The sequence below is a fragment of the Vanessa atalanta genome, chromosome 8 (genome assembly GCF_905147765.1).
Source record: "Vanessa atalanta chromosome 8, ilVanAtal1.2, whole genome shotgun sequence".
NCBI classification, from domain to species: domain Eukaryota; kingdom Metazoa; phylum Arthropoda; class Insecta; order Lepidoptera; family Nymphalidae; genus Vanessa; species Vanessa atalanta.
Window position 1 is genome coordinate 12,120,022 of NC_061878.1, and position 24,241 is coordinate 12,144,262.

A 24,241-nucleotide genomic window follows, 5' to 3' on the forward strand; every position below is an offset into this window, starting at 1 on the left:
TAAAGTTTACATTACAAATAGTTTATTTTTATTTTGTGTTTCTTCGATCAATATACTGTAATATTATAATTGTGAATATATAAAAATAAACGTCTATGTAAGTACAAAGCAAAATAATGCTCTATTTTTAATTGTTGGAATTGATTTGTTTTTTTTTTTATGTTTTTTTTTTTAACGCATCGTCATCGAACTGCAAAATCAAGTATCTGCATGATATAATATGATCAAATACTCCTTTACGTTCCTTTCATAATATTTTCTTACCTTTTAACAGCAGCACGTAGTTTTTCTTGTCATCGCCTCCCTTGGGGTACTCCCAGTCTATGTCCAGACCGTCGAAGTTCCTGTCCCTGAGGTACGGAATCGCTGAGTAGATGAATGTCTGCCTGGAGTAGCGCGTCGCAGACATCTCTTTGAACTTCTGCGTTCCGAATGACCAACCACCTAGCAAAAACATGTTTTTTAGTATATTGTATCAATGCAAAATTCAGAATTGCTAAGTATTTTAATATATACGGAAAAACATTAAATAAATACGTCGCTTATTTTCTAAAAAAATGAATCCGAAAATAGCCGTCGATGAGAAAAATTCTATAATAAATTGAATCAATATTTATTGGGTCACTGTCATATGTATAATGTGCTATGGATACAACAATATTTTATATGCTGGAATCTGATCTCGTTTATATGGTTGCCAAGGATTGGATTGGATACAATCAATAATTAATGTTAAACTATCAAAATAGGATTCAATTTAAACACTTTCACACCACTATGAACGCGATTAAGAATTTAATAATTTTATATAACTATAATATTTGTATATTAAATACAGAATAAGCTCTTATTAATTAATTTTGTGCAACGGTTATATTTCACAATGCTTCGTCTTCTACTTTCGAATGTTAAATTACTGATTTGATTAAGAGAGAAAGGGTGCAAAATTTAGATATTTTATTCTTTTAAAATTATTAAATATTTTTTTTAACTCAATGAATACCAGGCTTCGCTCGGATAAAATAAATAAAAATAAACAAATATAAATAGACTAACTACCGTACCGTACCCCAGCACATTATTATTTGGAACACACTTTCTGAACGCACCCGTAAACGTCAAACATGGCCGCCCGTTGAACTGTCGCTTTATTGAATTTCAGGGATTTAATGTAGAAATATCTCGATATAAGACATAAGTTATAGAGTACAAAAATATTACTTTTTAACATTAAATAATGGTGGATAGGTTTCGATCGGGTATATCGTAGACCTGCTCGAAATTATTAATATAGATACGAGATTATGCCCAGTATTCATTGATATGCCTGGACTACGTCGCGCCAAAATTCTTATTTATGGCGTTCATTGGTTAGAACATTAGAAATTTAACCAATGATTGCGGACTCAAACCCGGGCTTAGTTTTTATATTATTCATTTCAATCGTACGTAAGGGTATAAAAAGGCATTCGTAACAAATCAAAAGAAAGGAAATGACTATTATAAAAATACAATAATGGATATAGATACTAAATCTATCTTTAAAATTACATTCGAGCAAAAATTAAATGACATGATATTTGTTTAATTTAATCTAAAGGGTATAAATTATTATTAATCAGCATTAAAAATTCTCAGTTTAATTTTATAATAGAAAGCTGTTTGTTTTAACAATTAAAATTATCTTAAGTATTTTGTAAACAAAACGATGGTCTAGGTCTTGAGTTATTTTAATATATATAATGTACGTATTATGACAGTTTTGTATGTATAATTATCAAACGAGATTTGTAGCTTTTTTAAAACATGTAACGCCTAGTGTTGTTTTAGCTGGTTAATTTTTTGCTCTTGGAATCGGATTTGCGATTCAACGAAAAAAATTGCTAGCATTCTGACCACCATTCTACGCGATCTTTGATACTATTTATACGGAAGTTATATTAGATTTTGTATATTTATTAGTCCAAAAATATCAGATATCAATGTCATCATTAAACATATAAATAATAAAATAGAAATAGATGCTAATATATTCATACAAATCTATTTGTGTATATATTTTTTTTTAATTATTACAAATATAAACTGCACGCGACACTTAAGCCCCTTTAGTTTCGCTAACATAATATGTTCATGTATTTTGCACTCAACTTGAATCGATACAAGTCAGAGACAACTTCTTACTTAACTGACGTTATTATGGGAAGATGAGTTTATTTGTTTGTTTGTTTGTTTGTTTGTTTGTTTGTTTGTTTGTTTGTTTGTTTGTTTGTTTGTTTGTTTGTTACTCTTTTACGTCGTAACTACTTAACTAATCATCATGAAATTCATACAGGGGTACAAAAAGGAATATAGGGTACACAGCATTTTTTCCCCAAAAATACACGCAGACGGACGGAAACTATTAAACCAATTAAATACCTTTGTTTCTTGTAAATAACTTCGAGGTGCAGAAAAAGTTGTAGAATTAGTCATGGACTCCATGGATCAAAATTATTCCGTTAAAATCAACCACGAGTGTTAAAGGTCAGGTTCAAAAAGGTCAAATATATTTAAACTGTTTTTTTTGACTTATCACGATATGTTTTGATAATCACAAATCTATCGCTATGACCAAAATCGATTGTTACACAAATCCGAGTACAAATTCTAATGTCTAATCGATACATCGAAAAACATTTATTAGATTCACATTCCTGCAGAGTAAGTAGTTAATAATTACAAAAGAGTAACTATATAAATAGCTTACGAATACCAATTAAGAAAACATACATAAAATGTGAATTCCATCGTGTGTTACATTTAATATACTTAAATTGGAACACAATAGTTCTCAAATACTAGTGATGTGAATAGCGTGACAAAAACATATGTCGATTACATTATTTAAAGCACCTTTGTTGCGGCAACACGTTTCGCTCTTATGAAAATGGGCGAGGTTTTTGCTTGTGCTCCGTGAAAATAGGTGAAAATATCGTGCACTTTGTACCGTGAGAGCGGTGTTATGTTCACACGTGCTAGTGATGGGAATGACGTATCGATATTTTTTTTGTTGAAGTTAATAATAATTTATGATGAACGTTATATTGAATGGATGGATTGTTTCTTACTAAATGTTTAACGTATTTTTATTTCTCTACAAATAAATCTACATATTTTCTCGTACTTTAAGGTTACATTATATTAAATGATTTTTAAAATATTAATAATTCTATATAGAACGAAAGCTCATATAAGTACTACACTTTTTATCACAATCAATAAGAAAGTGCAAAACTACTGTATTGAATAAAGACATTTGTATATATTAATGGATTATCAAATAAAACCAACTATCAAAAATATTCAACTAATTGCAGTCCACAGCTGGACATAGACCCACGCATCCATCATAATCATAGCAAATAATTATATCTTATTACAAAGTCGATATAAAATATCGGTTCGCTGCACTTATGTTATTTAATATTATAGCATTTCAAAATATAAATACTAAAATACTTCCGTCAGTAAACAATTATAGGATATGCATGTCAAACGTAAGCTGTCTATATACACGAAGGGTTATATATATATATATAATATCGATTAAGGAAGTATCATAGTATTAGAAAGTACATAACTACGTATAAGCATGTCCACAAGCAATGTAGGCTTCTATTATATAACGCTTTTGTAGTAGTATAATGGCAGTCATATAATGGTTTCACACACAATGTGGATCTCATTATGTATTATCGTAATATTTGATAGCTGTTCGGATTGTATGCGTGCTAATAAATGATTTTAATGTAATCGAATTTCGAATTATTGATGCAGTGATTTATTTTCGTGGTAACACTGATATTATGTGTGACAATAATTTAATATTTTTTGCATTAAAAACTATCAAACCTAACTAATTTGACCTTGAGCTAAAATAGTTATTATGCCTAAGCCCGTTGACAAAAAAACAAGATGGCGGATAGTGGATATTTTGATAATTCAATTTCAATTTTAAATATTTTATAAAACAAAAATATACTTCAAAACGTTCAAGAAATAATAGTGCATATGTAACATCCGTAATCTAAATAAGCATCAAAAGGAAAAGCATTTGTATTTACTATATTTGGTCATAATAAACCGGAAACAACCAGGAAAGGTTAAAATAATAAGCCAATTAAACACATTCGAATCAAAGTAATTGATCGTTTCAATCAAAACGTAACGGACACCACACGCAATATTATGTCTTGTTTATATTTATTATATCTGGAAACGATAATATGTTTTGAAAGATCCTTAATTATAAATAATATATGTATGTTGAAATATTATAATTATGTCTATGTATGATTATTTATTTTATGATAAAAATTAACTAAGTGAAAAATTGTAAGGGGATGTGTGTAGCCATGCTACACGGAAGCAACTTGGTGTAATGTGTTCAAAGCATTCTCCCAATGAACAGACCGTTACAGAGATAGTGGGGCATTTACGAACACTTACTGTGCTTTGATTTGAATGAAAATGCTTATTAAAATAAAATAATCACAGGGAAAGTTAGAACAAAACTTTCTCTTAGTAGCGAACAAGGAACGATTTACATAACTAATACATTTAAATATATAATGTACATAAAAGTTAAATTATATTAATAAACTGAATAATACAATAGAAATAAAATCGTTTGATTAAAACATAATTTTAATAAAAAAAAATATCGATAAAATTAATACAGTCACAGCACTAGCATTGGTTACGGAACGTTGTTTGCGGTGTGTAATATATAGCTACACGTATAATACTTAAGTAACCTTAAGGAAATCGATTGTGATAGCGTATTCGTGAATAAAAATGTTTTCTAAGCCATTGATTATTAACTTGATACATATAATTATTAATAAATCTATATAAATAAATTTATGTTTGTACGTTTGTTCTCTATACGTTTCTAAGTCGATTTGAGCCGAAAACTATAATTATAAGTTAAAAGTAGACTACATACCGATAGCGAGAAGAGTTTTCAATTTCGGGTTAGCCTTTTTCAAACCGTTGATTTTATCGTAAAGTCCAGTTTTTCCATCCTTAGTCTCGTCGTTCGATTCAAAAGAGCTGAGCTTTCCTTTCTTCATCCAACCGAAGGCAAAGATGATGTGGGTGCAGAGATCCGGCTGGATATCCTCGGGTGTGAATTTACCGATCTTCGTACGATACTGGGACCAATTCGTGTAGTAGCACACGACCTGCGGGAAAAAATATAAAAATATTTAAGTTTCAAAGTAAACTCGTCTGCTGTTGTTTTAGTGCTGATGATGCTTAAGAGTGTAGATGATGGTCTCCTGATGGGTGTGGCAAAAACAATCCCCTTGTTTCATAATCCGATGAGACGGAAAGTCTAATACGAAAAGAAATAGTTCAGGTGCAGGATCAATTGCTTTACGTGATTTCTGAAGCACGGGAGCTACAGTTACTTGGTGGTAGGACTTTGTGCAAGCCCGTCTAGGTAGGTACCACCCACTCATCAGATATTCTAACACAAAACAGTACCTAACTACCAGTAGTGTGTATCTAGTAATGCAGTACCCAGTATTGTTTTGTTCCGGTTTGAAGGATTAGTGTAACTACAGGCACAACGGACATAACATCTTAGTTTCCAAGGTTGCTGGCATAAAGAAATATATAAGTATCAATAAGTACAAAATAAAAGTATTAATTTATGTATAAACGACTTGAAACTTTACTTAATGTCATACGCGAAGTTTTCCCAGAAGTTAAACCTCTGGCAACCATTAATTAGGTAAATAAACCGTTATCTACTTGACGTCATTGCCAATTGATGTTTGACAATAAAATAAACCGAATATAAAAACATAAACAAAACGTTAACTCGAATCTAAGAGAAACAATGACAGTTAAAAAGATCGAAGTCGAGTGAAAATACACTTCGGTTGTTTCACTTATTAAACTATGTTGATCTTTCATCGTTTAATTTTAAACGATGAAATTCATAATAAAATAAGTAAATTATTGAAACGATGAATGCAGTATTACTGAAGTTCGAATTAACTTCGTATCTCATTCGTGAAATGTTAAAAGTGCGGTATTTTTATGTGTATTCACTTGAAAGATATAATTATTATAGGCATATAATGTGTCTAAGCTTTTCGAAATTTCACGATCGTGGAATGTCTTGATTTTCGAGTTTTTCGCTTTTAAATAAATAAATCAAAAATAAAAATATATTATATCGCTTTAAAAAATTCAATTTTATAGCCAAGGACTTCTATCAAATTGATACCCACCTTGATACTTGAAAATTTTCGTTTTAGATACTTTGCTATCAAAATATAATGATATTCGTCAATTGAAATTGCTATCACTATGAACAATGCTAATACTGACAATGAGTGCTTACGTCCATCTGTTTCTGGTAACTCGAGGTTAGTTACTGTAAATAACTTGACATGTATGATGTAGCTTTAAATGTCGTGTCTTTATAAACTATTATTATTTAAAATTCGTATTTTCACATGTGTATATATATAATACTACCAATGAACAGTTGTAAAATTTATTGTATTTTTGAATTGATAATAATTTTCTTAAATCAATTGTTTAAAAAATGGGTTTAATGTTCTATTATAATATAATAATTGTCTGTCAATCTGTCTATTACTCATTCACGGAACCGAATTTGTTCTGAAGCATGCTTGAACCACAAAAAGTAGACCAGCTATTTATGTCTTACAGCTGACGACCAAAGCCAAAACGCAAGCGAAGCTACGGACAACAACTAGTAAGCTTCAAATTAAGCATATGTTATGGCGACAAAGCTGTGATTAATTTAAGTAAGGTTGAATATAATTAATTTCCCTAACCATTAATTTAGGGATGTCCGTCGTTAACTTGGAATTAAAGTAATATTTAACACAACTTTGCATCCTTATTACGAGTACATTTAAAATAGTTTCTTATGGCCTTACGTGTGTGTTATTGACCTAGCTCAGACCGCAAGGAAATTTAACCCTACCAAGCATAGATATAGAAACTTTAATGGCATTAAACTATTCACAGATACATGCTTATTTTGAAGGTTAACTACTATACTTTTATTGCGTTCGAAAAGCTCATTCCACATCCGTGTTATGGCACTGTGACATTTTTCAGATTGTATCCGAAAAAATGGTCCTTGAGATTTATTACAATACAATAAGGTTCATTTTTGTTTGCATGCTGAGCAAATTTAAATTTGTATCGTAATGTCCGCAAGGTTCAACTTAGCGCTCGGTCGTTTCCTGGCCTGTCTCTCTAAGGGAAATTTATATAGCCTTTCTAATGGCATAGACAGGTACATTCCTTACCTATACTTATAATGTTTTTTTCTGTCTACTCAACGCTAATAAATATATAATTAATTATTAAATCTAAAACTGTGATGAAATTTGATTGCTAAATTAAATTTTTGTTTTTAATCGTCGTAAACGTGTACAAATTTAATATACTATATGTAAAATCAATCATATCTAGACACATCCGCCGTCCTCGTTACATATATGGATGTAATATGTTGACTTGATTAACTTTATCCAACGGAAACAACACGAATATGATATCCTTCAGCTATTCATTGAAATTTAATTGTGATGACATTTTTACTCAGCGACATAATATTATAAAATACTAGCTTCTACCGTTGATTTGTCTGCGTTTTTGAGGGGAGAAAGATGAATAGTGCTGTTAGGTAAATAAGGGTATAAGCTATCTTTATTCCAAATTTCATCCAAATTCGTCCAGCTATTTTGTAATTATTGCGTAACAAACATACAAACTTATACATTTAAAACATTAATAGGATATTTATCCTAGTAAATTAATAAAGTACGAAAAACTACATTTATTCCAAAGTTTCAGAGACCTGTTAGAAGTAATTACTCTACGAATTCTGACCTCGTGAAATGTCGGTAAGAATGCTAGCAGCATTCCAACGTTAAATTTCGATTCGAATTCTTCGGTCTAAAAATGAGACAGGCGACCGGTCAACGCTTCTTAGGCAGTTAATAGTTGTTAATTATTTCAGGTGTTCATTTTATTTATTTAATTATTTAAAAATCGAATTTTGTTATTCTATATTTGAATTGTTCGAACTTAAATATTGCTTAACTATGAAATCCAAATTGAAACGTCGCATCCAGAATTCTTTATATGAATAATATTTAGATTTCGATACGATTTTGTGAAAATGGTTTGTAGCGAACGAACTCGAAAACTTTAACGATAACTTTGGTATTCAAAATCTACTTATTTTGCATTTTTATCAACTCAATTATTAATTATATATTCGTATATCTTTCCTACAGTAATTCAGATTCTAAATATAGGTATAAATTCTTATTAAGCACTAACCTTATAGCCATCTTTATCTTTATGGTCATCAGTTCCGACAGAATTGTCAATCGCTGCAGATGACTTGCGACTGGCTATGCTTGGTCGTCCACGGATTTTTGGCCTGTTCACGCTTGCTGATATCACTTGGTCGGTAGATCTTGATACACTGGTGGACACCGATGTTGAAATTTTGCTGGGCTTCCGTAATCTTCTTCGGACGCCTGTGAAGTTGATTTATTTGAAAATGATGTAAAAATATGATTACAAGCTGATCCAGTGATCTAGATCTAATTTGATTTAACTTTAAAAGTCATAGGCGAATCGTTCTCGAATGTTCTCGAATCATTTTATAACACTATTCTCTTGAATAAATTCGATTAAGACTTTAATGTAAATAACATAAGATTCATATTGCTAAATGCGTTCCTTTTCATTTAATTTTCCATTTAAAATCATATAAAATATTAATAATTAATTGATCGATCTTTCAATTTGAAATTTTTAGCGATAAATAACAGTCATAAGGAACAAGCGTGGAAGCTTCTACGCTACGTAGCGGTGCCATCGGTGCTGGCTCTTCTTTCAAAGCAAAACAAACCTTATCCGATTATGTTAAAGTCAAAATTGGTTTATCGAAAGCGTTCTTCGAAATACTCAGCGCAGTTCCCATGAGGTTTTGAATTCAAAATAAAGGAAATTTATTGCTTGGAACGGATTGGAAAACAGTAACCTCAAGTCCCCGGTGAAAACATTTTTAAATTCCTATTTCCAACATCTTTTTATTCGATATTTCGGTGAATGTATTCGAATAAAATGTCATCTTTCAAGGAAAATTATTCAAATATTTATGAATGGCGCAATCGAATGCGGAAATCGATTAATATTTAAAATGATTCAAATATAAGAATGTAATGTAAACTACATATAATCGGACAGTGTTTTATTTTGTTGTATAGGATAGTTTGAAATAACTTATTTATTAAATGGCTCATGGGAATCTTTACCTTTTGCGGATTGCGGACCCACATTATTTTCATATTTTAATTAATAATGTACCTACACATATTATAATATTTTCAGTGAAGGAAAACATTGTGAGGAAACCTGCACGTGTTACGTAACCCGCATTGGAGCAGCATATCGAAATCTCCGGTGTTTCAGAGGAGACGTTTTTACTCGAGCAGTGTTACGTTTATTATAAAATATATAATTGGATGCTATAATACTTACTGGTCGAATCTGAGGTGGGAGCAATGACAGCGACTATCAGCAGAACGGTGACCGCCCACCGTAAGAGTCTTGGTGGCAACTGAAACAAACAATTAAATGTTACATACATATTTATATTAAAATTACAATGAACACTTTAACCCTTGCATCTTTAATTTATTATCCAATTATGGTACTGTCAAGGAGGATAATGCTTTTACCTTATTAGTATGTCTGTATGTTACCTTGATCTTAAAAACTTCAAGGGATTAAAGTTAATTAAGAGACATTTTATACTGTACTGTATACTATATAACTTAAACTCAACTAAATTAAAAAACTGTTTTTTTTTTTATTAAAGTTATTATGTATGTTTCATATTATACAGTCTACAAAATTCGAATTCAGAAATCAAATTTGTTCTTTATTTGAGTTGGTTCTTTTACTCACAAAAGCATCATATTGAAGTAAAGTAACCGCCTCGTCGCGCCGTGCCGTTTCGTTATATAAATTCTACATAGAAACTCAGTAGGTATTCTTTTTTTCAAATATCTATTAATATAAATGTGTTATAGTTATAGGTACATATGGTTGATTTAATATTAATTAACGTGAGTACTTCCTTTTTAGTTAGTATACGAAATAAATTGTAGATGTTCAACGCAGAGAAGGCTTGCAATAAAGTGGCAGGTTTATTATTATTGCTTATGTTAGATAAGTCAGCTATTATGTAAGAAACTCGAAACTCACCGCGGAAGACGATCATGCAGTATCAAAAAGTAATATGCGACATTGACAACAATATTGCTAATATTTAAAGGTCAAAGTAGCGTATAATGATTGGTCGATTTTGAACATTTTACAAGTTAGAGAATTTAGTTCCTAAAAATTAGCCCTGGTATTTTGTATATGATGTATTGAGATAGAATGTTAACCTTAAGACTAGCTGATCCGACAGACAGACTTAGCTAAGAATATTCTATTCGAACTGGAATAAATATCAAGAAATAAACTCCGTGTAAACTGGATAAAATTTCCTATTATGTGATTTGTTTTTTCTTAATAAGTAATAGAATACTTTAAAAAATTAAATTATAATTAGTCACTCTCAAGTTATAGCGTGACCAATCGAAATAGGGATTCATTATATATATGTACAAATATATATAGATATGGCTATGAAACATAGTATAGAGACGTATGTGTTTGATTCTGGTTATATAGAAAACGCTTAAATAACGTCAGATAAAGTTTCATAAGCGTGCGTTTCATTGTACATACGAGTGTCAACTTTCGTTTTAGTTCCTTCCTAGTTGGCTATGTAATACCAAGAGTCACGGTATGTAAATAATAGACCTTTGAATCACGAACTTATGTACTTAAGAATACTTAACACATTATTGTACTAGCTGATCATTCATATGAATAAAATTCATACATAGGTGAACCCTTTAACTTCCCCTTTTGAAGTTTAACTCTCCAGCAATCCTTTAATTCGTTAATCGGGCTTATAGTTTCAAAGATATCATGGTGAATGGTATTACGCTAGTAATATATAACAGTTCTTTTTTAGGTAATGGTCGAGGCTTTGCGATTAGAATTCGTGAATCTTAACTAAGGAATGCACTTTCAAACTGGGTAAGCTTTTTGGTATTACTGAATTTTAAAATGCATATTTTTTCTCGTTTATAATTCATTTCGACCTTGGCGATGCCAAGGAACGTGATTGAATACGTTCTAAGCCTTCTCCTCAAAACAATTGTAGCAAAAAATTACAAAACTAATTTCTTATTTTCTTAAATTATATTAACGTGTTTACTGCCCACTTCTAAGACAAAGTTACCCCACACCTAAAACAACATTAGAAAAGAATCAAACCTGCGACTTTCATAAACGAACACTGTTGAATTATCGACCTTTATTAATAAGTAATAAATGATATCTATATTATACTTAATAAGTGAAGTTTTAGTAAAAACGTGTAAGTAAACTTAAACATATACAATTACGCATTATACGTATTAAGCTATACTCGTGTTGATAATTATCAAAATAGTTAAGCGAAATTGTGTAATTTCAATTGTTCGAAAATTAATGTTAATAATTGATGTTCCATTTCCGCAGTTGAATCAAAATTATATATACAACTAAACTCGGTACAATGGATTAATAATATTATGATATTATTTTTTAATTATTAATTGTAATTTTTTGCTAATTAATGATGATTTGAATATATAAAACTTCGAGAAAATTTGAGACATGTTCTAATTAAAGAAAAACTCATTTAAGTTTTGTGCGATTTACTCATTATCTTCATATGTATTTTATTATACATACATAGCTTGTTTTTTTTTGTTTTTAATAGGTAGGCAGAGACTGTCGTCACTGATCGTCATCATTGGCCATCTGATGGTTAGTGGTAGATTTTGGATATATTAACCATTCCTAATATAGCCAATGCGCCACTAACCTTGGGAGTTATGGCACCTACCATCACTCCCAAGGTTGGTGGCGCTTGTTCCTGTATTTACTTTGACTCAGTCACCATTCAAACATGAACACAACAACACTAAGTTTCTTAGCTGAAGAATATGTGATAAATGGGTGGTACTTACAAAGAGAGGCTAGTGAAAAGTTCTACCACCAAGTGAAATACCAACATGGATGACAAAATTAATTGGCACATCACATAGGGTAAAGTGTTAAACCGAAGTTTAGTTTTAAACTTCGGTTGGGATGCTCATAATCTCCATATACTTTGAGTAATGAGAATTCAAAACAAATAATTATTTTTAAAAGACAAAACTCAATTTTTTTATAATAATTCTGTGTTACTTTAAGTTAATCTTAATTAACTTTTCTGTCTCGTCTTCCGTTTATGGTAAGAACTTTGTATAAATATTTTTTTTTATTTATTTACTAATTGAAAATATGTCAAATGAAAATGAAACTAAATTTGTTTTAAATTCGAAGAGTTTTTTAACTTATATAAATTTATTTTTCAAGCACAAGCCGGCTGTAAATCAGACCGTTGGGGTCCCAGTTTCAAGTCATGAATAATGTAGACGCTCTTGTATCAAGATATTACATATTTAGACCACCTGGGTGGAGAATATTAATTTTACTAAGTAAATACTCTGTGTATTTTTAAACTACTTGCCCACTTTGTAGGTCGAATTAAAGTTTTTTTTTATTTATTTAAAATATATACTTTTTTAATTAAAGGAAGCAGAAGTTCGAGGAGCTTAATCTACCATACTGCCTTAATACGGGATAAAAATGTGGCTGATTTTTGTTTGATATGTTTTCTTCCACCGTAGAGCTAAAGATGTACCTATATTATATAAACGAGTCATACAGACGCATTCTTGGGTTAGAAACCTACCAAATATAATTATTGCGTTATTTCAGTTCTTAAAATAATATAAAATTTTAACAAAATAAACTCACTTCAAATGTATCAAGAAAAGAGAAATCGAGCCGATAAAAAAATGCATCATCATATTTTTCGGTATACATTTAAACCGAGACCAAACATGAATACCCTGCGAAATTTAAAAAAGTCCAAATCGCTTAATTAGCGACATAGTTCTGAGGTAATGACATAAAAATGACAACCAAATTGAGAAGTCGGTTAGTAAATATTAATTATATTCATGTAGACTGTTATACGCATTTTTGAATCATTATATTATTGCAGGATGAAATTAAATGTAAATCTACTACGAGTTGAAAATGTAATTTCTACCGAGAAGAACCAGCAAGAAGCTCAGTCGTTTTATTCTTGCTCTTTAACTGTTAATACTGCGAGATTATGGATCTCATCGCCGCACTCTATTTTCACTAGCGGGACTTTTTCTATTTTCAAGTGAAAGATGAAATTCGCTTCCGCTATTATCCTAATCCATATCTGTATGTGTATATATGTAAAAAATGTGTATATATGGTTGTGATACTGGATGTCATATATGGTTTCTTTATTGTACATTGTAATTTCGATGTAATATATTAGAGCCTAGATGTCCCGGTGGTTAGAACACGTGCATCTTAACCGATGATTTCGGGTTCAAAGCCAGGCAGGCACCACTGAATTTTCATGTGCTTAATTTGTCTTTATAAATTCATCTCGTGCTCGGCGGTGAAGCAAAACATCGTGAGAAAACCTGCATGTGTCTAATTTCTGAAACGAAATTCTGCCACATGTATATTCCACCAACCCGCATTGAAGCAGCGTGGTGGAATATGCTCCAAACCTTTTCCTCAAAGGGAGAGGAAGCCTTAGCCCAGGAGTGGGAAATTTACAGGCTGCTGATAGTGATATTTGATCGTGGCATTTCTCAAAATATTCAATAAGCATAATAGCGTGTTAAATAAGTAATCTATAAAAGTTATTAATGTCTTCTGCACTTTACTGGCTTACCAAGTTACTTTTGAATTTGTTCATAGATAGAATAGATTACACAATACAATTTATGATTGATCTGGTCCTTAAGATGAGAGGTGCATCTTGTGCAATTTGTTTTGTATCCCTGATTTCTAAGATTAATGGTGAGTGAGCCACTGTAATGGGCACAAGGGACGACAACTCTATCCCACTAATGGCAGCGCGTTAACAATGCTACATACCGCTAATGGTTTTTGCAATGCTAACGCTTATGACCAAATGCGTCAAATGAACTAAATATTTCCTTCCTGATAAAATAAAAATTGGGACTACGCTTTCATCTTTATGCCCGCCCCGGATTCACACGGGTACATACATACAGTAAAAATAAACTATTTACTTCTATTTTTCCGGCTAGGAAATATTAAATTACAAGCATTTCTCTACTATTATATGCAAGTATTATACATCTAAACCTTTATTTATTGATGGAAACTGCATTAAAATCTGCATAGTTTAAAAGATCAAAGCGTACAAAGGGCGGTAAGCGATTTTCATACAATGTAGAGATTTTTATGTTGGTATATCAGGTTACTTATAAATGAAAATCTGTATAAACAAACTTAAAATAAAATATCACCAGTTTGGGAAGTAATTCAGTAGTTACTCTTTTCCAACATTTTAGTTGTAGAGTATATTAGTAGAGTATGATTGTTTTTTTATGTATCCTACCTTAAAACAAATAAACACTAAGTACAAGCTTATTTATCTTTAATAAAATCTTGTATTGCGTAATGTACCTTATTTATCAATTGACACGAACTTTAATTTTTTTTAATAGGTCAATTAAAAAATAACTGTGAAATCTGATTGTTGAATATAGTCACCAAAGCCTGTTAAGTCTAGTCAATTGGTTGATAAAAATACCTAATACCTAAATAGCTGTTAAAATTAGTCATATGCTTGTTGAAGCGAGTCATATTCTCCACACGTCATTTTTATAATTAGTACGTTATTAGAGCATTTAAAATTACATCGTCAATCTGTCGTAAGCAAAAGTTGTAGACGTTACCCCAATAAACTGGGTTAAGTGTGAATTTTAATTTCTGAGTTAAGTCTTGACGAGGGTTCTAGGGGCGACAATTCTTATTCATTATGTTAGATAAAGAACGATGGTTAAAACTTCACATTATGAAAATCAATTTCATTAAAATGAAGATAGAATGGATAACTAAAGTACTAAAACTTGTGATAGAAATACGTTATCACGAACGAAGTCTCATTGATAAGCTAGTAAGATAATAAAACTCCTCGTAAACCAAAGCAGTCAGCCATTTTGAATTCTTATTACAGCCTTTACGGTAATAGTCAGTAGCTGAGTACTAAATGTTATTGGAGGAGAAATTTTAGTCCATTTTCTTTATCTAGGGAAGCTTTTAAGTCGACTACGACGCTTTCAACGCACACTATGTTTATTCTGCGTATTGACACGTTACTACGGACTATTTAAAATGTATATAAACTGATTATTTGTTTTATTATGTCTATATCATTTTTCGATTATGAACCTATATTGTAAACTTTTTTAAGTACTTTTTACGCTTTCAATATTTATGTGATATTTTGTAAAAGGGGACGGAAGTGTGATACAGGAAGCCGGGGAAGCGCGCGCTATTTGATTTGACCAATAAGAGCGGTGCTAGTGTTGGCCGTCAGTTGATGGAATCTACCTATTTTTTGAGAACATATAATTTTAATGTTGTTTATTACCAAAGTAAAATATAGTAAGAGGTAGATTTTACAAATTATATGCGACTACTCTAAGGCTCGCTCCCTTTTTTTTCATGCTTAGTAAGATAGTTAGTACATGAGTACCTTCAAATATATAAACAGACAAATAATGAAATATTTATACAATAGTATAGAAGACACTTCCAAGTTTATTGAAAATCTTGGATTTAAACGCGATTTAATATTAGATATGAAATTATTTCCAGCGGTTGTAACTAGTTGACTTCACTCGAGACACAGACTCACACAGTAAAGCTAATGATGCTTGCTGTTTTCTCTCAAAGTCATAAAATCCTCAATGATATACATGCGAAAGTGAGTATATATATTTGTTTGTATATTATACTCAACTAATAATCAATAAATTTGCATACATGTTGTCAGGGGTACTGAAAATGCCACGTGATACCTAACACCCGCTTACAACGCGGACAAAGCCTCGGGTTAAAACTAGTGGTTTATAAATCTATACTAATATTATAAATGAGAAAGTAACTCCGTCTGTCTATTGCTCTTTCACAAATCAACAGAACATAGAACACAACAGAATTTGATGAATTTTGGTATGAAGCAAGCTTGAACTCCAAGGATGGATAGGCTACTTTTTCTGCCTAATGCTTGATATCTAACTCCTAAAAAGCAATCGAACCCGCGAGCGAAAACTAGTCTATTATAAATTGGCAGGTATAATACGATACGATCGTATAACATTTTATCATGCTTGTTTTCATAGCAGTTTCAGAAATACGATTTTTGTATAGCAAAATTATAAACAAGTTACTTGTTAGTGAATTGAAACACGAAATTCGGTTACGGAGTTTTTAACGGGAGTAGCTTGGGAAAAAACTTTTCCCCCATTTTAGGGGTAAATGAGTTAAGTTTGCGTGAGTTGAAATGAAACTCTCTCTCTTGATTTTTGTAATTCGTTTAAGTGTTTTCATTGAATCGAACATTACAATAATTATCAACTAGTTCGTTGTCCCGCTTTGCTTGAAGTTTTTTTTTATAAGTAACTTCAATAGTAAATCTTAAGTTCGTGATTAAACATTGACTCACGGTAAATAATGTTTATTTATTTATTATTAAATATTCACAGATGATGTTGAAATTAACCTTTAAATTCTTGTTTGATATCTATGATCTCAGTAGACAGTTCAAAATATCGTGATATTAATAGTTATGAATAGACGCAATTAAAGCACGTTTAAATATATTTTGCGTATGTTTTCAACGGTAATTATTTATGTAATAAAAGCCTCATAATGTTTTCATGTACAGACAACAGTTTAACTGGGAAGAAAATTAGTCATCAGTAAAAGCCCGACTAGGTTTGTCATCCTCTACTCAACTAATTACTAACCAATGTCAATATTGTGTAGTGTGCTCCGGTATGAAAGGTAGGTCAGCCGAGGATGGTAAGATAAGATCTTAGATGCAGTGGTAAGTGGTGAATTGATGTTTGCAAAGGTCTATAAGTTCAACAGTGCAAAACTGTACGGAACTAATACTGACAATCTCATACGACAGACTCATAAGATATTTTATCATTTTAACTTTGCCAAAACATAAATTAGAATTGCTTGTTAAAAAAATATGAACGAAATTTGGCATATTACTCAACACAAAATTATATATAGGTTAAAACATAACCTAGCACTTGTTGACTTTTAGGCAGCATCAGGATATGCTATATACTTTATATTAATTTAATTTGACTGAAATAACTGCGTATTTAAAATGTCGGAAATTAGTATCTACTGAGTTTAGTGCCGGTTTTTCTCACATGAATCCAGAAACGGTAGTTTTACATTAAACACAATTCTGAAAAATAACGTTTCAAAATGACAATGTCCTTTTTGGGACATAAGCTGCAGTATTTTTTATTTTTGTTATTGTTATTTTTTTTTTTAATTAAGTCTTTGGTTCTAAGTATGTTTTGCATTTTTTTTTTATATTTTGGTTTTGTTTTAGTTTTTTTATTTTTTATGTTATTTTTTGTACCTATTTATATTATATATAAGATTTTAAATTAACATGGTTATTTTTATTAGGAAGATGGGTTTCAACTGTCGAAAGTATGGAATCCAGTGTTAAAGTTATGCAAACCCTTGAATAATAATATAAAAAATTCGCGAATCGATATGGTGAGTTTCGTTTGTAAAACATGGGATCGAGTTTCGAGTGCAAATAAAACATATAGTAAGGGTGAAAGTGACAGTGGTAGTGGTAATCAGTGTTTACGCAGCAAACGTACGAGAAAGGAGGTAGTCCGATATGGACACTTCTAATGCCGTCAACATCTACCCGCAAACGTCAGTCTCGTGAACAAGACATTCGTAGATAATGTCGAAATATCGAGCTCCAACAAATAAAAAATAAAAAACATGGTAAATATCCCGTTTTAAATACTGTTATTTATATTATAGTTTTATTATATTTTGTTTCTTGTCTTCAAAGTTTGTCAAATATTTATGTCCCAAATAAAGATTTACTTACTTACTTACTTACAACTTGAATAAAATATACTTTGATTTGATTAAATGAAAACGAAATAACATTGTCTTATTTACAGGCGACGCAGACTGAAATAAACTTTTGGGTTTTAATTAATCCCGTGATGAAGACTGAACTGAAGCTTGTATCTGAATTGGAATATGGAGCTAAGAAAAAAAAACTTATTTGGGTCTTTAAAGGCTAAGTTATGAAACTCAGATCTTTGTAATTTTGTAAATTCTCTATTTCAGTAGCTTCGTAGGTTTCTTTAATATATTAAGTAATATTTTTCAGAATAATAATTTTTTTTTATCTCTTTTGTAAGGCCAAAGTTTTTATGTTCTAGGTTTACATTAAGCGGTGTACTTAATTTGAATAACATTAAAACCTCTTTTTCTAATCTACAAAACACAAATCACTTTGTATTTGTCTCAAAAAAAAAAAAACTATTATGTGTAATTTAAATAAATACTATGTAAAGTACACATTATTTGTCTGTTATATATGTATATTCTAAATTCAGTATTAATTTCTTGATTATACTACCCTACCTACCCTGTCTACCTTGTTATATTGTTATAACAATGTCATACGAAAATATTGGCACTTGTTTTGCTGACTGTATATCGTTAACTTTAATGATAAGCTTGTAACGATTAGGGATTAAGCTTGTTTTTGCTAGGCGCTAAACGATAAAATGCAAATTTTAACATTTATAGGCAAATAAAGTCAGTTTCGTTTTATTTAACAATTACAGTTAAAATGGTATTTAATTTGAAATCTAATTAAATAATGGATATTCATTAATTATTAATTGTTAGATTTAATGTAATTGTCATGACGTCTTAAGGAGTCATTTTAATCGTTTTAATTCGTATTTAGGTTATATAGTTAAGTATACTACAATTTAATAAGCTATTTGATACATATGTTAACGAAATAGAGCTCCTATGTCCATTTTGAGTTTGAGTTTACACTTCCTTATTGATAGTCAAATTAAACACGAGCACCGGTTCGGAAAATACCCTGACCCGAGAAGAACCTGCGAAAAAAACTCAGCGGGTCTTTTTTTGTCAAACTAATTAAATACATATATTAAATATGAATAGAAATAGCCAGGAGGCAATCGTTTCATTCCCAAGGCGTACTATCAATCATAAACTCACTCACTAATATTCATAGTTACTTCTCAGCGTAAAGCTTATGGATGTACAGGATCGATGTTGTGCGTGCCATTGCGCTAATGATATATAAAACAAACAGTATTAATTAAAACAAAACTACTCGTCCTGCCCCTCCAATTCGTCCCCCAGACTATAAACAATATAAGCACTATATCAAACTAATTAGAACGATAATCAAATGTGGTTTAAGTTAATGGTCTGACCCATATTCAGTAGCCGCTGAAATAAGGACAAGTCCCGAGGCATTTTTAATTTAAAATCACAACAATGGCTTGGTGGCCACAAAAACGAAGTAATTAAAATGAATGCAAAGGTTCATAATCTCTCCTAAGATTAAAATACCCTGGGATCTTTTCATAGTAAGCCTTAATGAAACACTACCCACGACTAACGGACCGATGTGATACATTTTAAAAGTGTTCATTCGTAATAGATTATTTCAAAAGAATCGTCTCTTGTTGGTGTTGTCTTTGTAGCTTACGCCGCGTGTTATTTAATTTAATATCTTAGAAGGAATCAAAAGAACCGTTTTTTTAAGCTGCCTTTGAAATATAATAAAGATAAATTCTCTAGAGCTAAGTAAAATAAGTTTTACTTCTTAAGCTTAAAAAAAAATTTAAAAGAACTAGTTGATCTGTATAAACTATGTTAAAACGAATGTAATTACTATTTTTAATAAGAGCAATTCGAAATAATTGAAAATTGAATCTATTAAATAAAAAATAAAAAACAATATAAATGTGAAAATCTGAGCAAACAATAAAAAAAAGTCGAACGACAAAATTATGAAAAAAAAAAACCAAAAATCTAAGAGTTTCAAAGTCATGTGAACAATTGCCAATTTAAGGTAAAGTTACAAATTACGAATTAAAGTCAATGCCACCATATGTTTGTTTGCTTCATTGAGAACAAGGCTTTATTCTAGAAGTATTTAGAGGTCAATTATGTTATCATTATTACTTTTACTAACTTTATGAAATATTTGCTTTTCATAATATAACTAGAATATATGTATATTAACTGACAAAGTATATATTCACTCACGAAAGCGAGTCCCCCTAACGTTTTTATTAATTTTTTAATAAATTGAGAAATATAATCGATTTTGTATTTTTTTGCTATCGCTACTCTAAGTCTCGTGTAAGCAGGTCTGTCACTCATACTAATGCACGCTGTTAATAATAATTTCATATGGATCTGCGTATATCTATGTCCCGGGTGTTTGGACCGATCAGGTCTGGTTGGTGAGTCAATATATTCACTAGAAATACTACATCTTGGATCTCGTTGTTGGTACGTCGACAGTATAAGGAGGTACATGGATAGTTGTTAAACAGTAGTAGAGCATACCTTAACATATGACAGCTCATAAAAAAATAATAACTCAATAATAATTTATAAACACGCGATAATATTATTATCGCTTGTTGTCGAAATTTGTTCAATTTGATTTTATTTTTGACGATACTACACTATATAGATAAAATACACACAAAACTATGTAAAATACATTTATGACTTTTTTATACAATAATATTTTGGTTTATGTTGAAAGTTGTGACGTCACAATATTAAGTAAATCGAATCAACAAGTGCCACAAAAGTCTATATTGTTTGTTGTTTTTTTTTTCGAATGGATTGCTGTTGCAATTGCTGGCGTATAAGTAAATATTGATTCGAAAATATCGATACAAAGTTTATTTGAACAAAGAATTTAAAAAATATAATAAAAAATAGTCTATGTAAACGAATGATAAATAATTATAATAAAAAATCCAACTCATTAGATTCCTCAAATATAATTGGTGATTTACACGCATTAACAAATTTAAAGTTGATTTTCATCAACACGATAACAGCAAATTAAAGGAAATATTTGCATATATTTTCTAAAAAAGACTATATGAAGAATTGCCTTAAAGAACTCATAAATTATTTTAAAACAATTTATCGTCAAGCACTGAACGGCTAACGTTATTGTAACACGCATGCGCAAGGCCAAATGAAAGGAAAAGGAGCGGGATTCGATGTAGAGTAGAGTGTGTTCAGAGAATTCTTAACCATTAATTATTTATTAAACAGTTAATCTGTACTTACAATAAAAAATATTTAGGTTACATTTTTATTGGTTTTGTTATCTTGTTAAATTTGTCTGTGCTTTTTATTATTAAAAATATATGACTATGGATTTTTGTTTAATTAAAAAAAATGACGCCCTGTTTAAAGTATGTATTTAAATTATTACACAAAATATTTTCTTGATATATTTAAACAGTTGATTTATCAACATATCATAGTTGATTAGTAATTCTTATAATAAATATTGTTGTTTTAAAAATAGTCTTGGAAGTGATTATGTTTTAATTATTAATTGGTTAATAATTGGTATTTGAAATTAACAAAACAGACAAAATTATTGTAAATTTGATTACGATTTCCATTTAATAACACAATTATGTTCGAATACATTCATTATAAACTTTATATAACATTTTTATTAATAAGTCTTTGTCAATGTCAAGCGTTGGCAAATCATTCAGTGAGTGAATGAAAAACATTAAAAATGTAAAATGCTGATTTAATTCACCTCGAAGTCTCTTCAGTGTGAGGTCACTGATTTTAAATTTGGAACAGTTTTGTCTTTAAATTACAAATGTAATTATTTTAAAAAGCTATAAGAGTAGATCTTCTATAATATAGTGTGTCAATTTGAAATAAATATTTTAATTATTGATTTACTCTGATATTACGTTGTTCTGTGTCCGAGTATTAGATAAGGTCAGTCACTACCGATGGATTAGACCTTTAACGGCGGTTGGCTGGACACTTGTTCGTTTATTTAACTTAAATATTGTGTAATATTTACAAACGTTGCTGTAACTGCAAGCACACACACACATATATATAGCATACTTGGTCTTAGGGTTCTGTGCAGTCCTCTCAGTCAGCCTAGAGTGAGCCAGTGTAACAACTTGCACACACATATTAGTTATTGTCAGTTGCGTGGTATAAATAACGTTTATATTTAGATATATCTTAAATATTTCCAGACCTTAGCAAACAAATATGCATATATACAGAAGTCATTTAAATTGCGGTTAGTAGACACATGTCAAAGAATTTAATAAGACACACGTCCAAGTACGAAATAAATTATAAACGCAAATTAAGTACATGAACGCCCAACCTTGCCCCGATTCGAACCCACGAGCTTCCGTTAAGATTCACGTGTTCGTTCCATTGCTATATGCTATGTATAAAAATAATGATACAGAATCCTCTTGTAGGTCATAAATCACAGCACTGTATCAAAGGTTATGAACTCTAAATACATTATCAAAAATAATGTTCTAGTTCACACTCACATCTGTCTTCATTACACGTCATGCGAATGACACATCAAATAATTCGATCACAACAGCAACAGGTTCGAGTCGGCTTAGTTTATGTACGCTAAATTCAAAACACGAACTTTTAGTGATATTTATACCTCTTTTTCAGTTGAAAAAATATTTCAGACGTATATTTAAATGTTTTGTTTAAATTATACATAAGGATATCACAATTTCCAATATAAAGACGTGTAAAAATATTTGTAGTATTATAAATATTATTATATTGACATTAGATATTAACTAGACGGACGGTTTGATCATTCGTATTTAAAATAGATAAAATATTAATATGTTCATTCAATCATTTGATTAATATATATTCTGTATTTTCTAACCAGAATTTTGCTGTATGTAGTATAACTTTCGTTTGAAAATCATAGTATTTTTTTGTTACAATATTTATGTCTTTAAAGTTTCCTTAGATACTTTCTAATACATAAAAGGTAATTTTAAAAGTCTCCCCCAAACCTAGTCACTCGACCTTGTCGAATGCTCCTCGATAAATTATAAATTTTATCGGGGAACACTCGATAAGTCTCGACAATTCTCGAGTTAAATCGGCTTATTTGTTATAATTCTTCTTCGATTTAAAACTAAAGTAAATTTATGAATGATTATATTCGATACTTATATATTCAGAGAAAAATATTAGCGCTCTGTGAAGTTGTGATAAGCCGTATAATAGAATTATGTCTGAATATAAGCTGCATTTTATATGAATCTCCTAACAAATTAAAAATTCAGTTGAATATTTTCTAGATTTTTCCAAGCACTAACTAGATTTGCTCGTTAACCCAGATTTGACAGTTTTTGTGAGAAAAGTTATCTTCCAATGGAGTTGATTGTAAATTCAGTCCTTACAATAATAAAAACGTCGACGCCATCTTGGAAAATCAAACGAGAATTCGATGTAATTTTCTTTTAAGCATATTATACATATAAATAAATGAAAATATGGTTATTTAATGTATTTATATAATATACTACAAATATTTGAATAGATTTTATATTTTCAATGTCGAAATTGTTTATTGAAAAAAAAAAATACAACTGTATTGATAGTTGTTGAAAAAACATTCAAATCATTAATTAATATTTATATTATTAATCAATAAGGCATGAAAAGTCTATTGGTATTTTTAACAATTTAAAAATAAACTTTGCATGTGAAACCTTTTTGGAATACAAATGTGTGCTTCATTAATTTTTTATAAAGTTTTAGATGCAGTCGACGAAACAACATTAGGTCGCCGAGCAGATAAATTCTCAATGAGGTTTTTGTGCAGCTTGACCCAAAAGTTTCAACTAGGGATGTGACTTATACGTTAAATTTCTTATCGATAAAATAGTTTTTTTTATATATATATATATTAATTTAATCGAATAAATCTGTTGTTTGTTGTCACTTGGTC

At 30.2% G+C, this 24,241-nt stretch overlaps 1 protein-coding gene across 1 annotated transcript in view; it reads right to left on the reverse strand.

Moving 5' to 3' along the window:
- Positions 1 to 24,241, reverse strand: part of LOC125065730 (probable chitinase 10) — a 106,710-nt gene that overhangs the window by 36,666 nt on the left and 45,803 nt on the right. Inside the window, exons 2-5 of the mRNA XM_047673516.1 lie at positions 9,601 to 9,679; positions 8,389 to 8,591; positions 4,991 to 5,228; positions 265 to 444 (exon numbers count right to left, since the gene is read on the reverse strand). Coding sequence (XP_047529472.1) covers positions 265 to 444; positions 4,991 to 5,228; positions 8,389 to 8,591; positions 9,601 to 9,679 — 700 coding nt within the window. The remainder of the gene's footprint in view (positions 1 to 264; positions 445 to 4,990; positions 5,229 to 8,388; positions 8,592 to 9,600; positions 9,680 to 24,241) is intronic.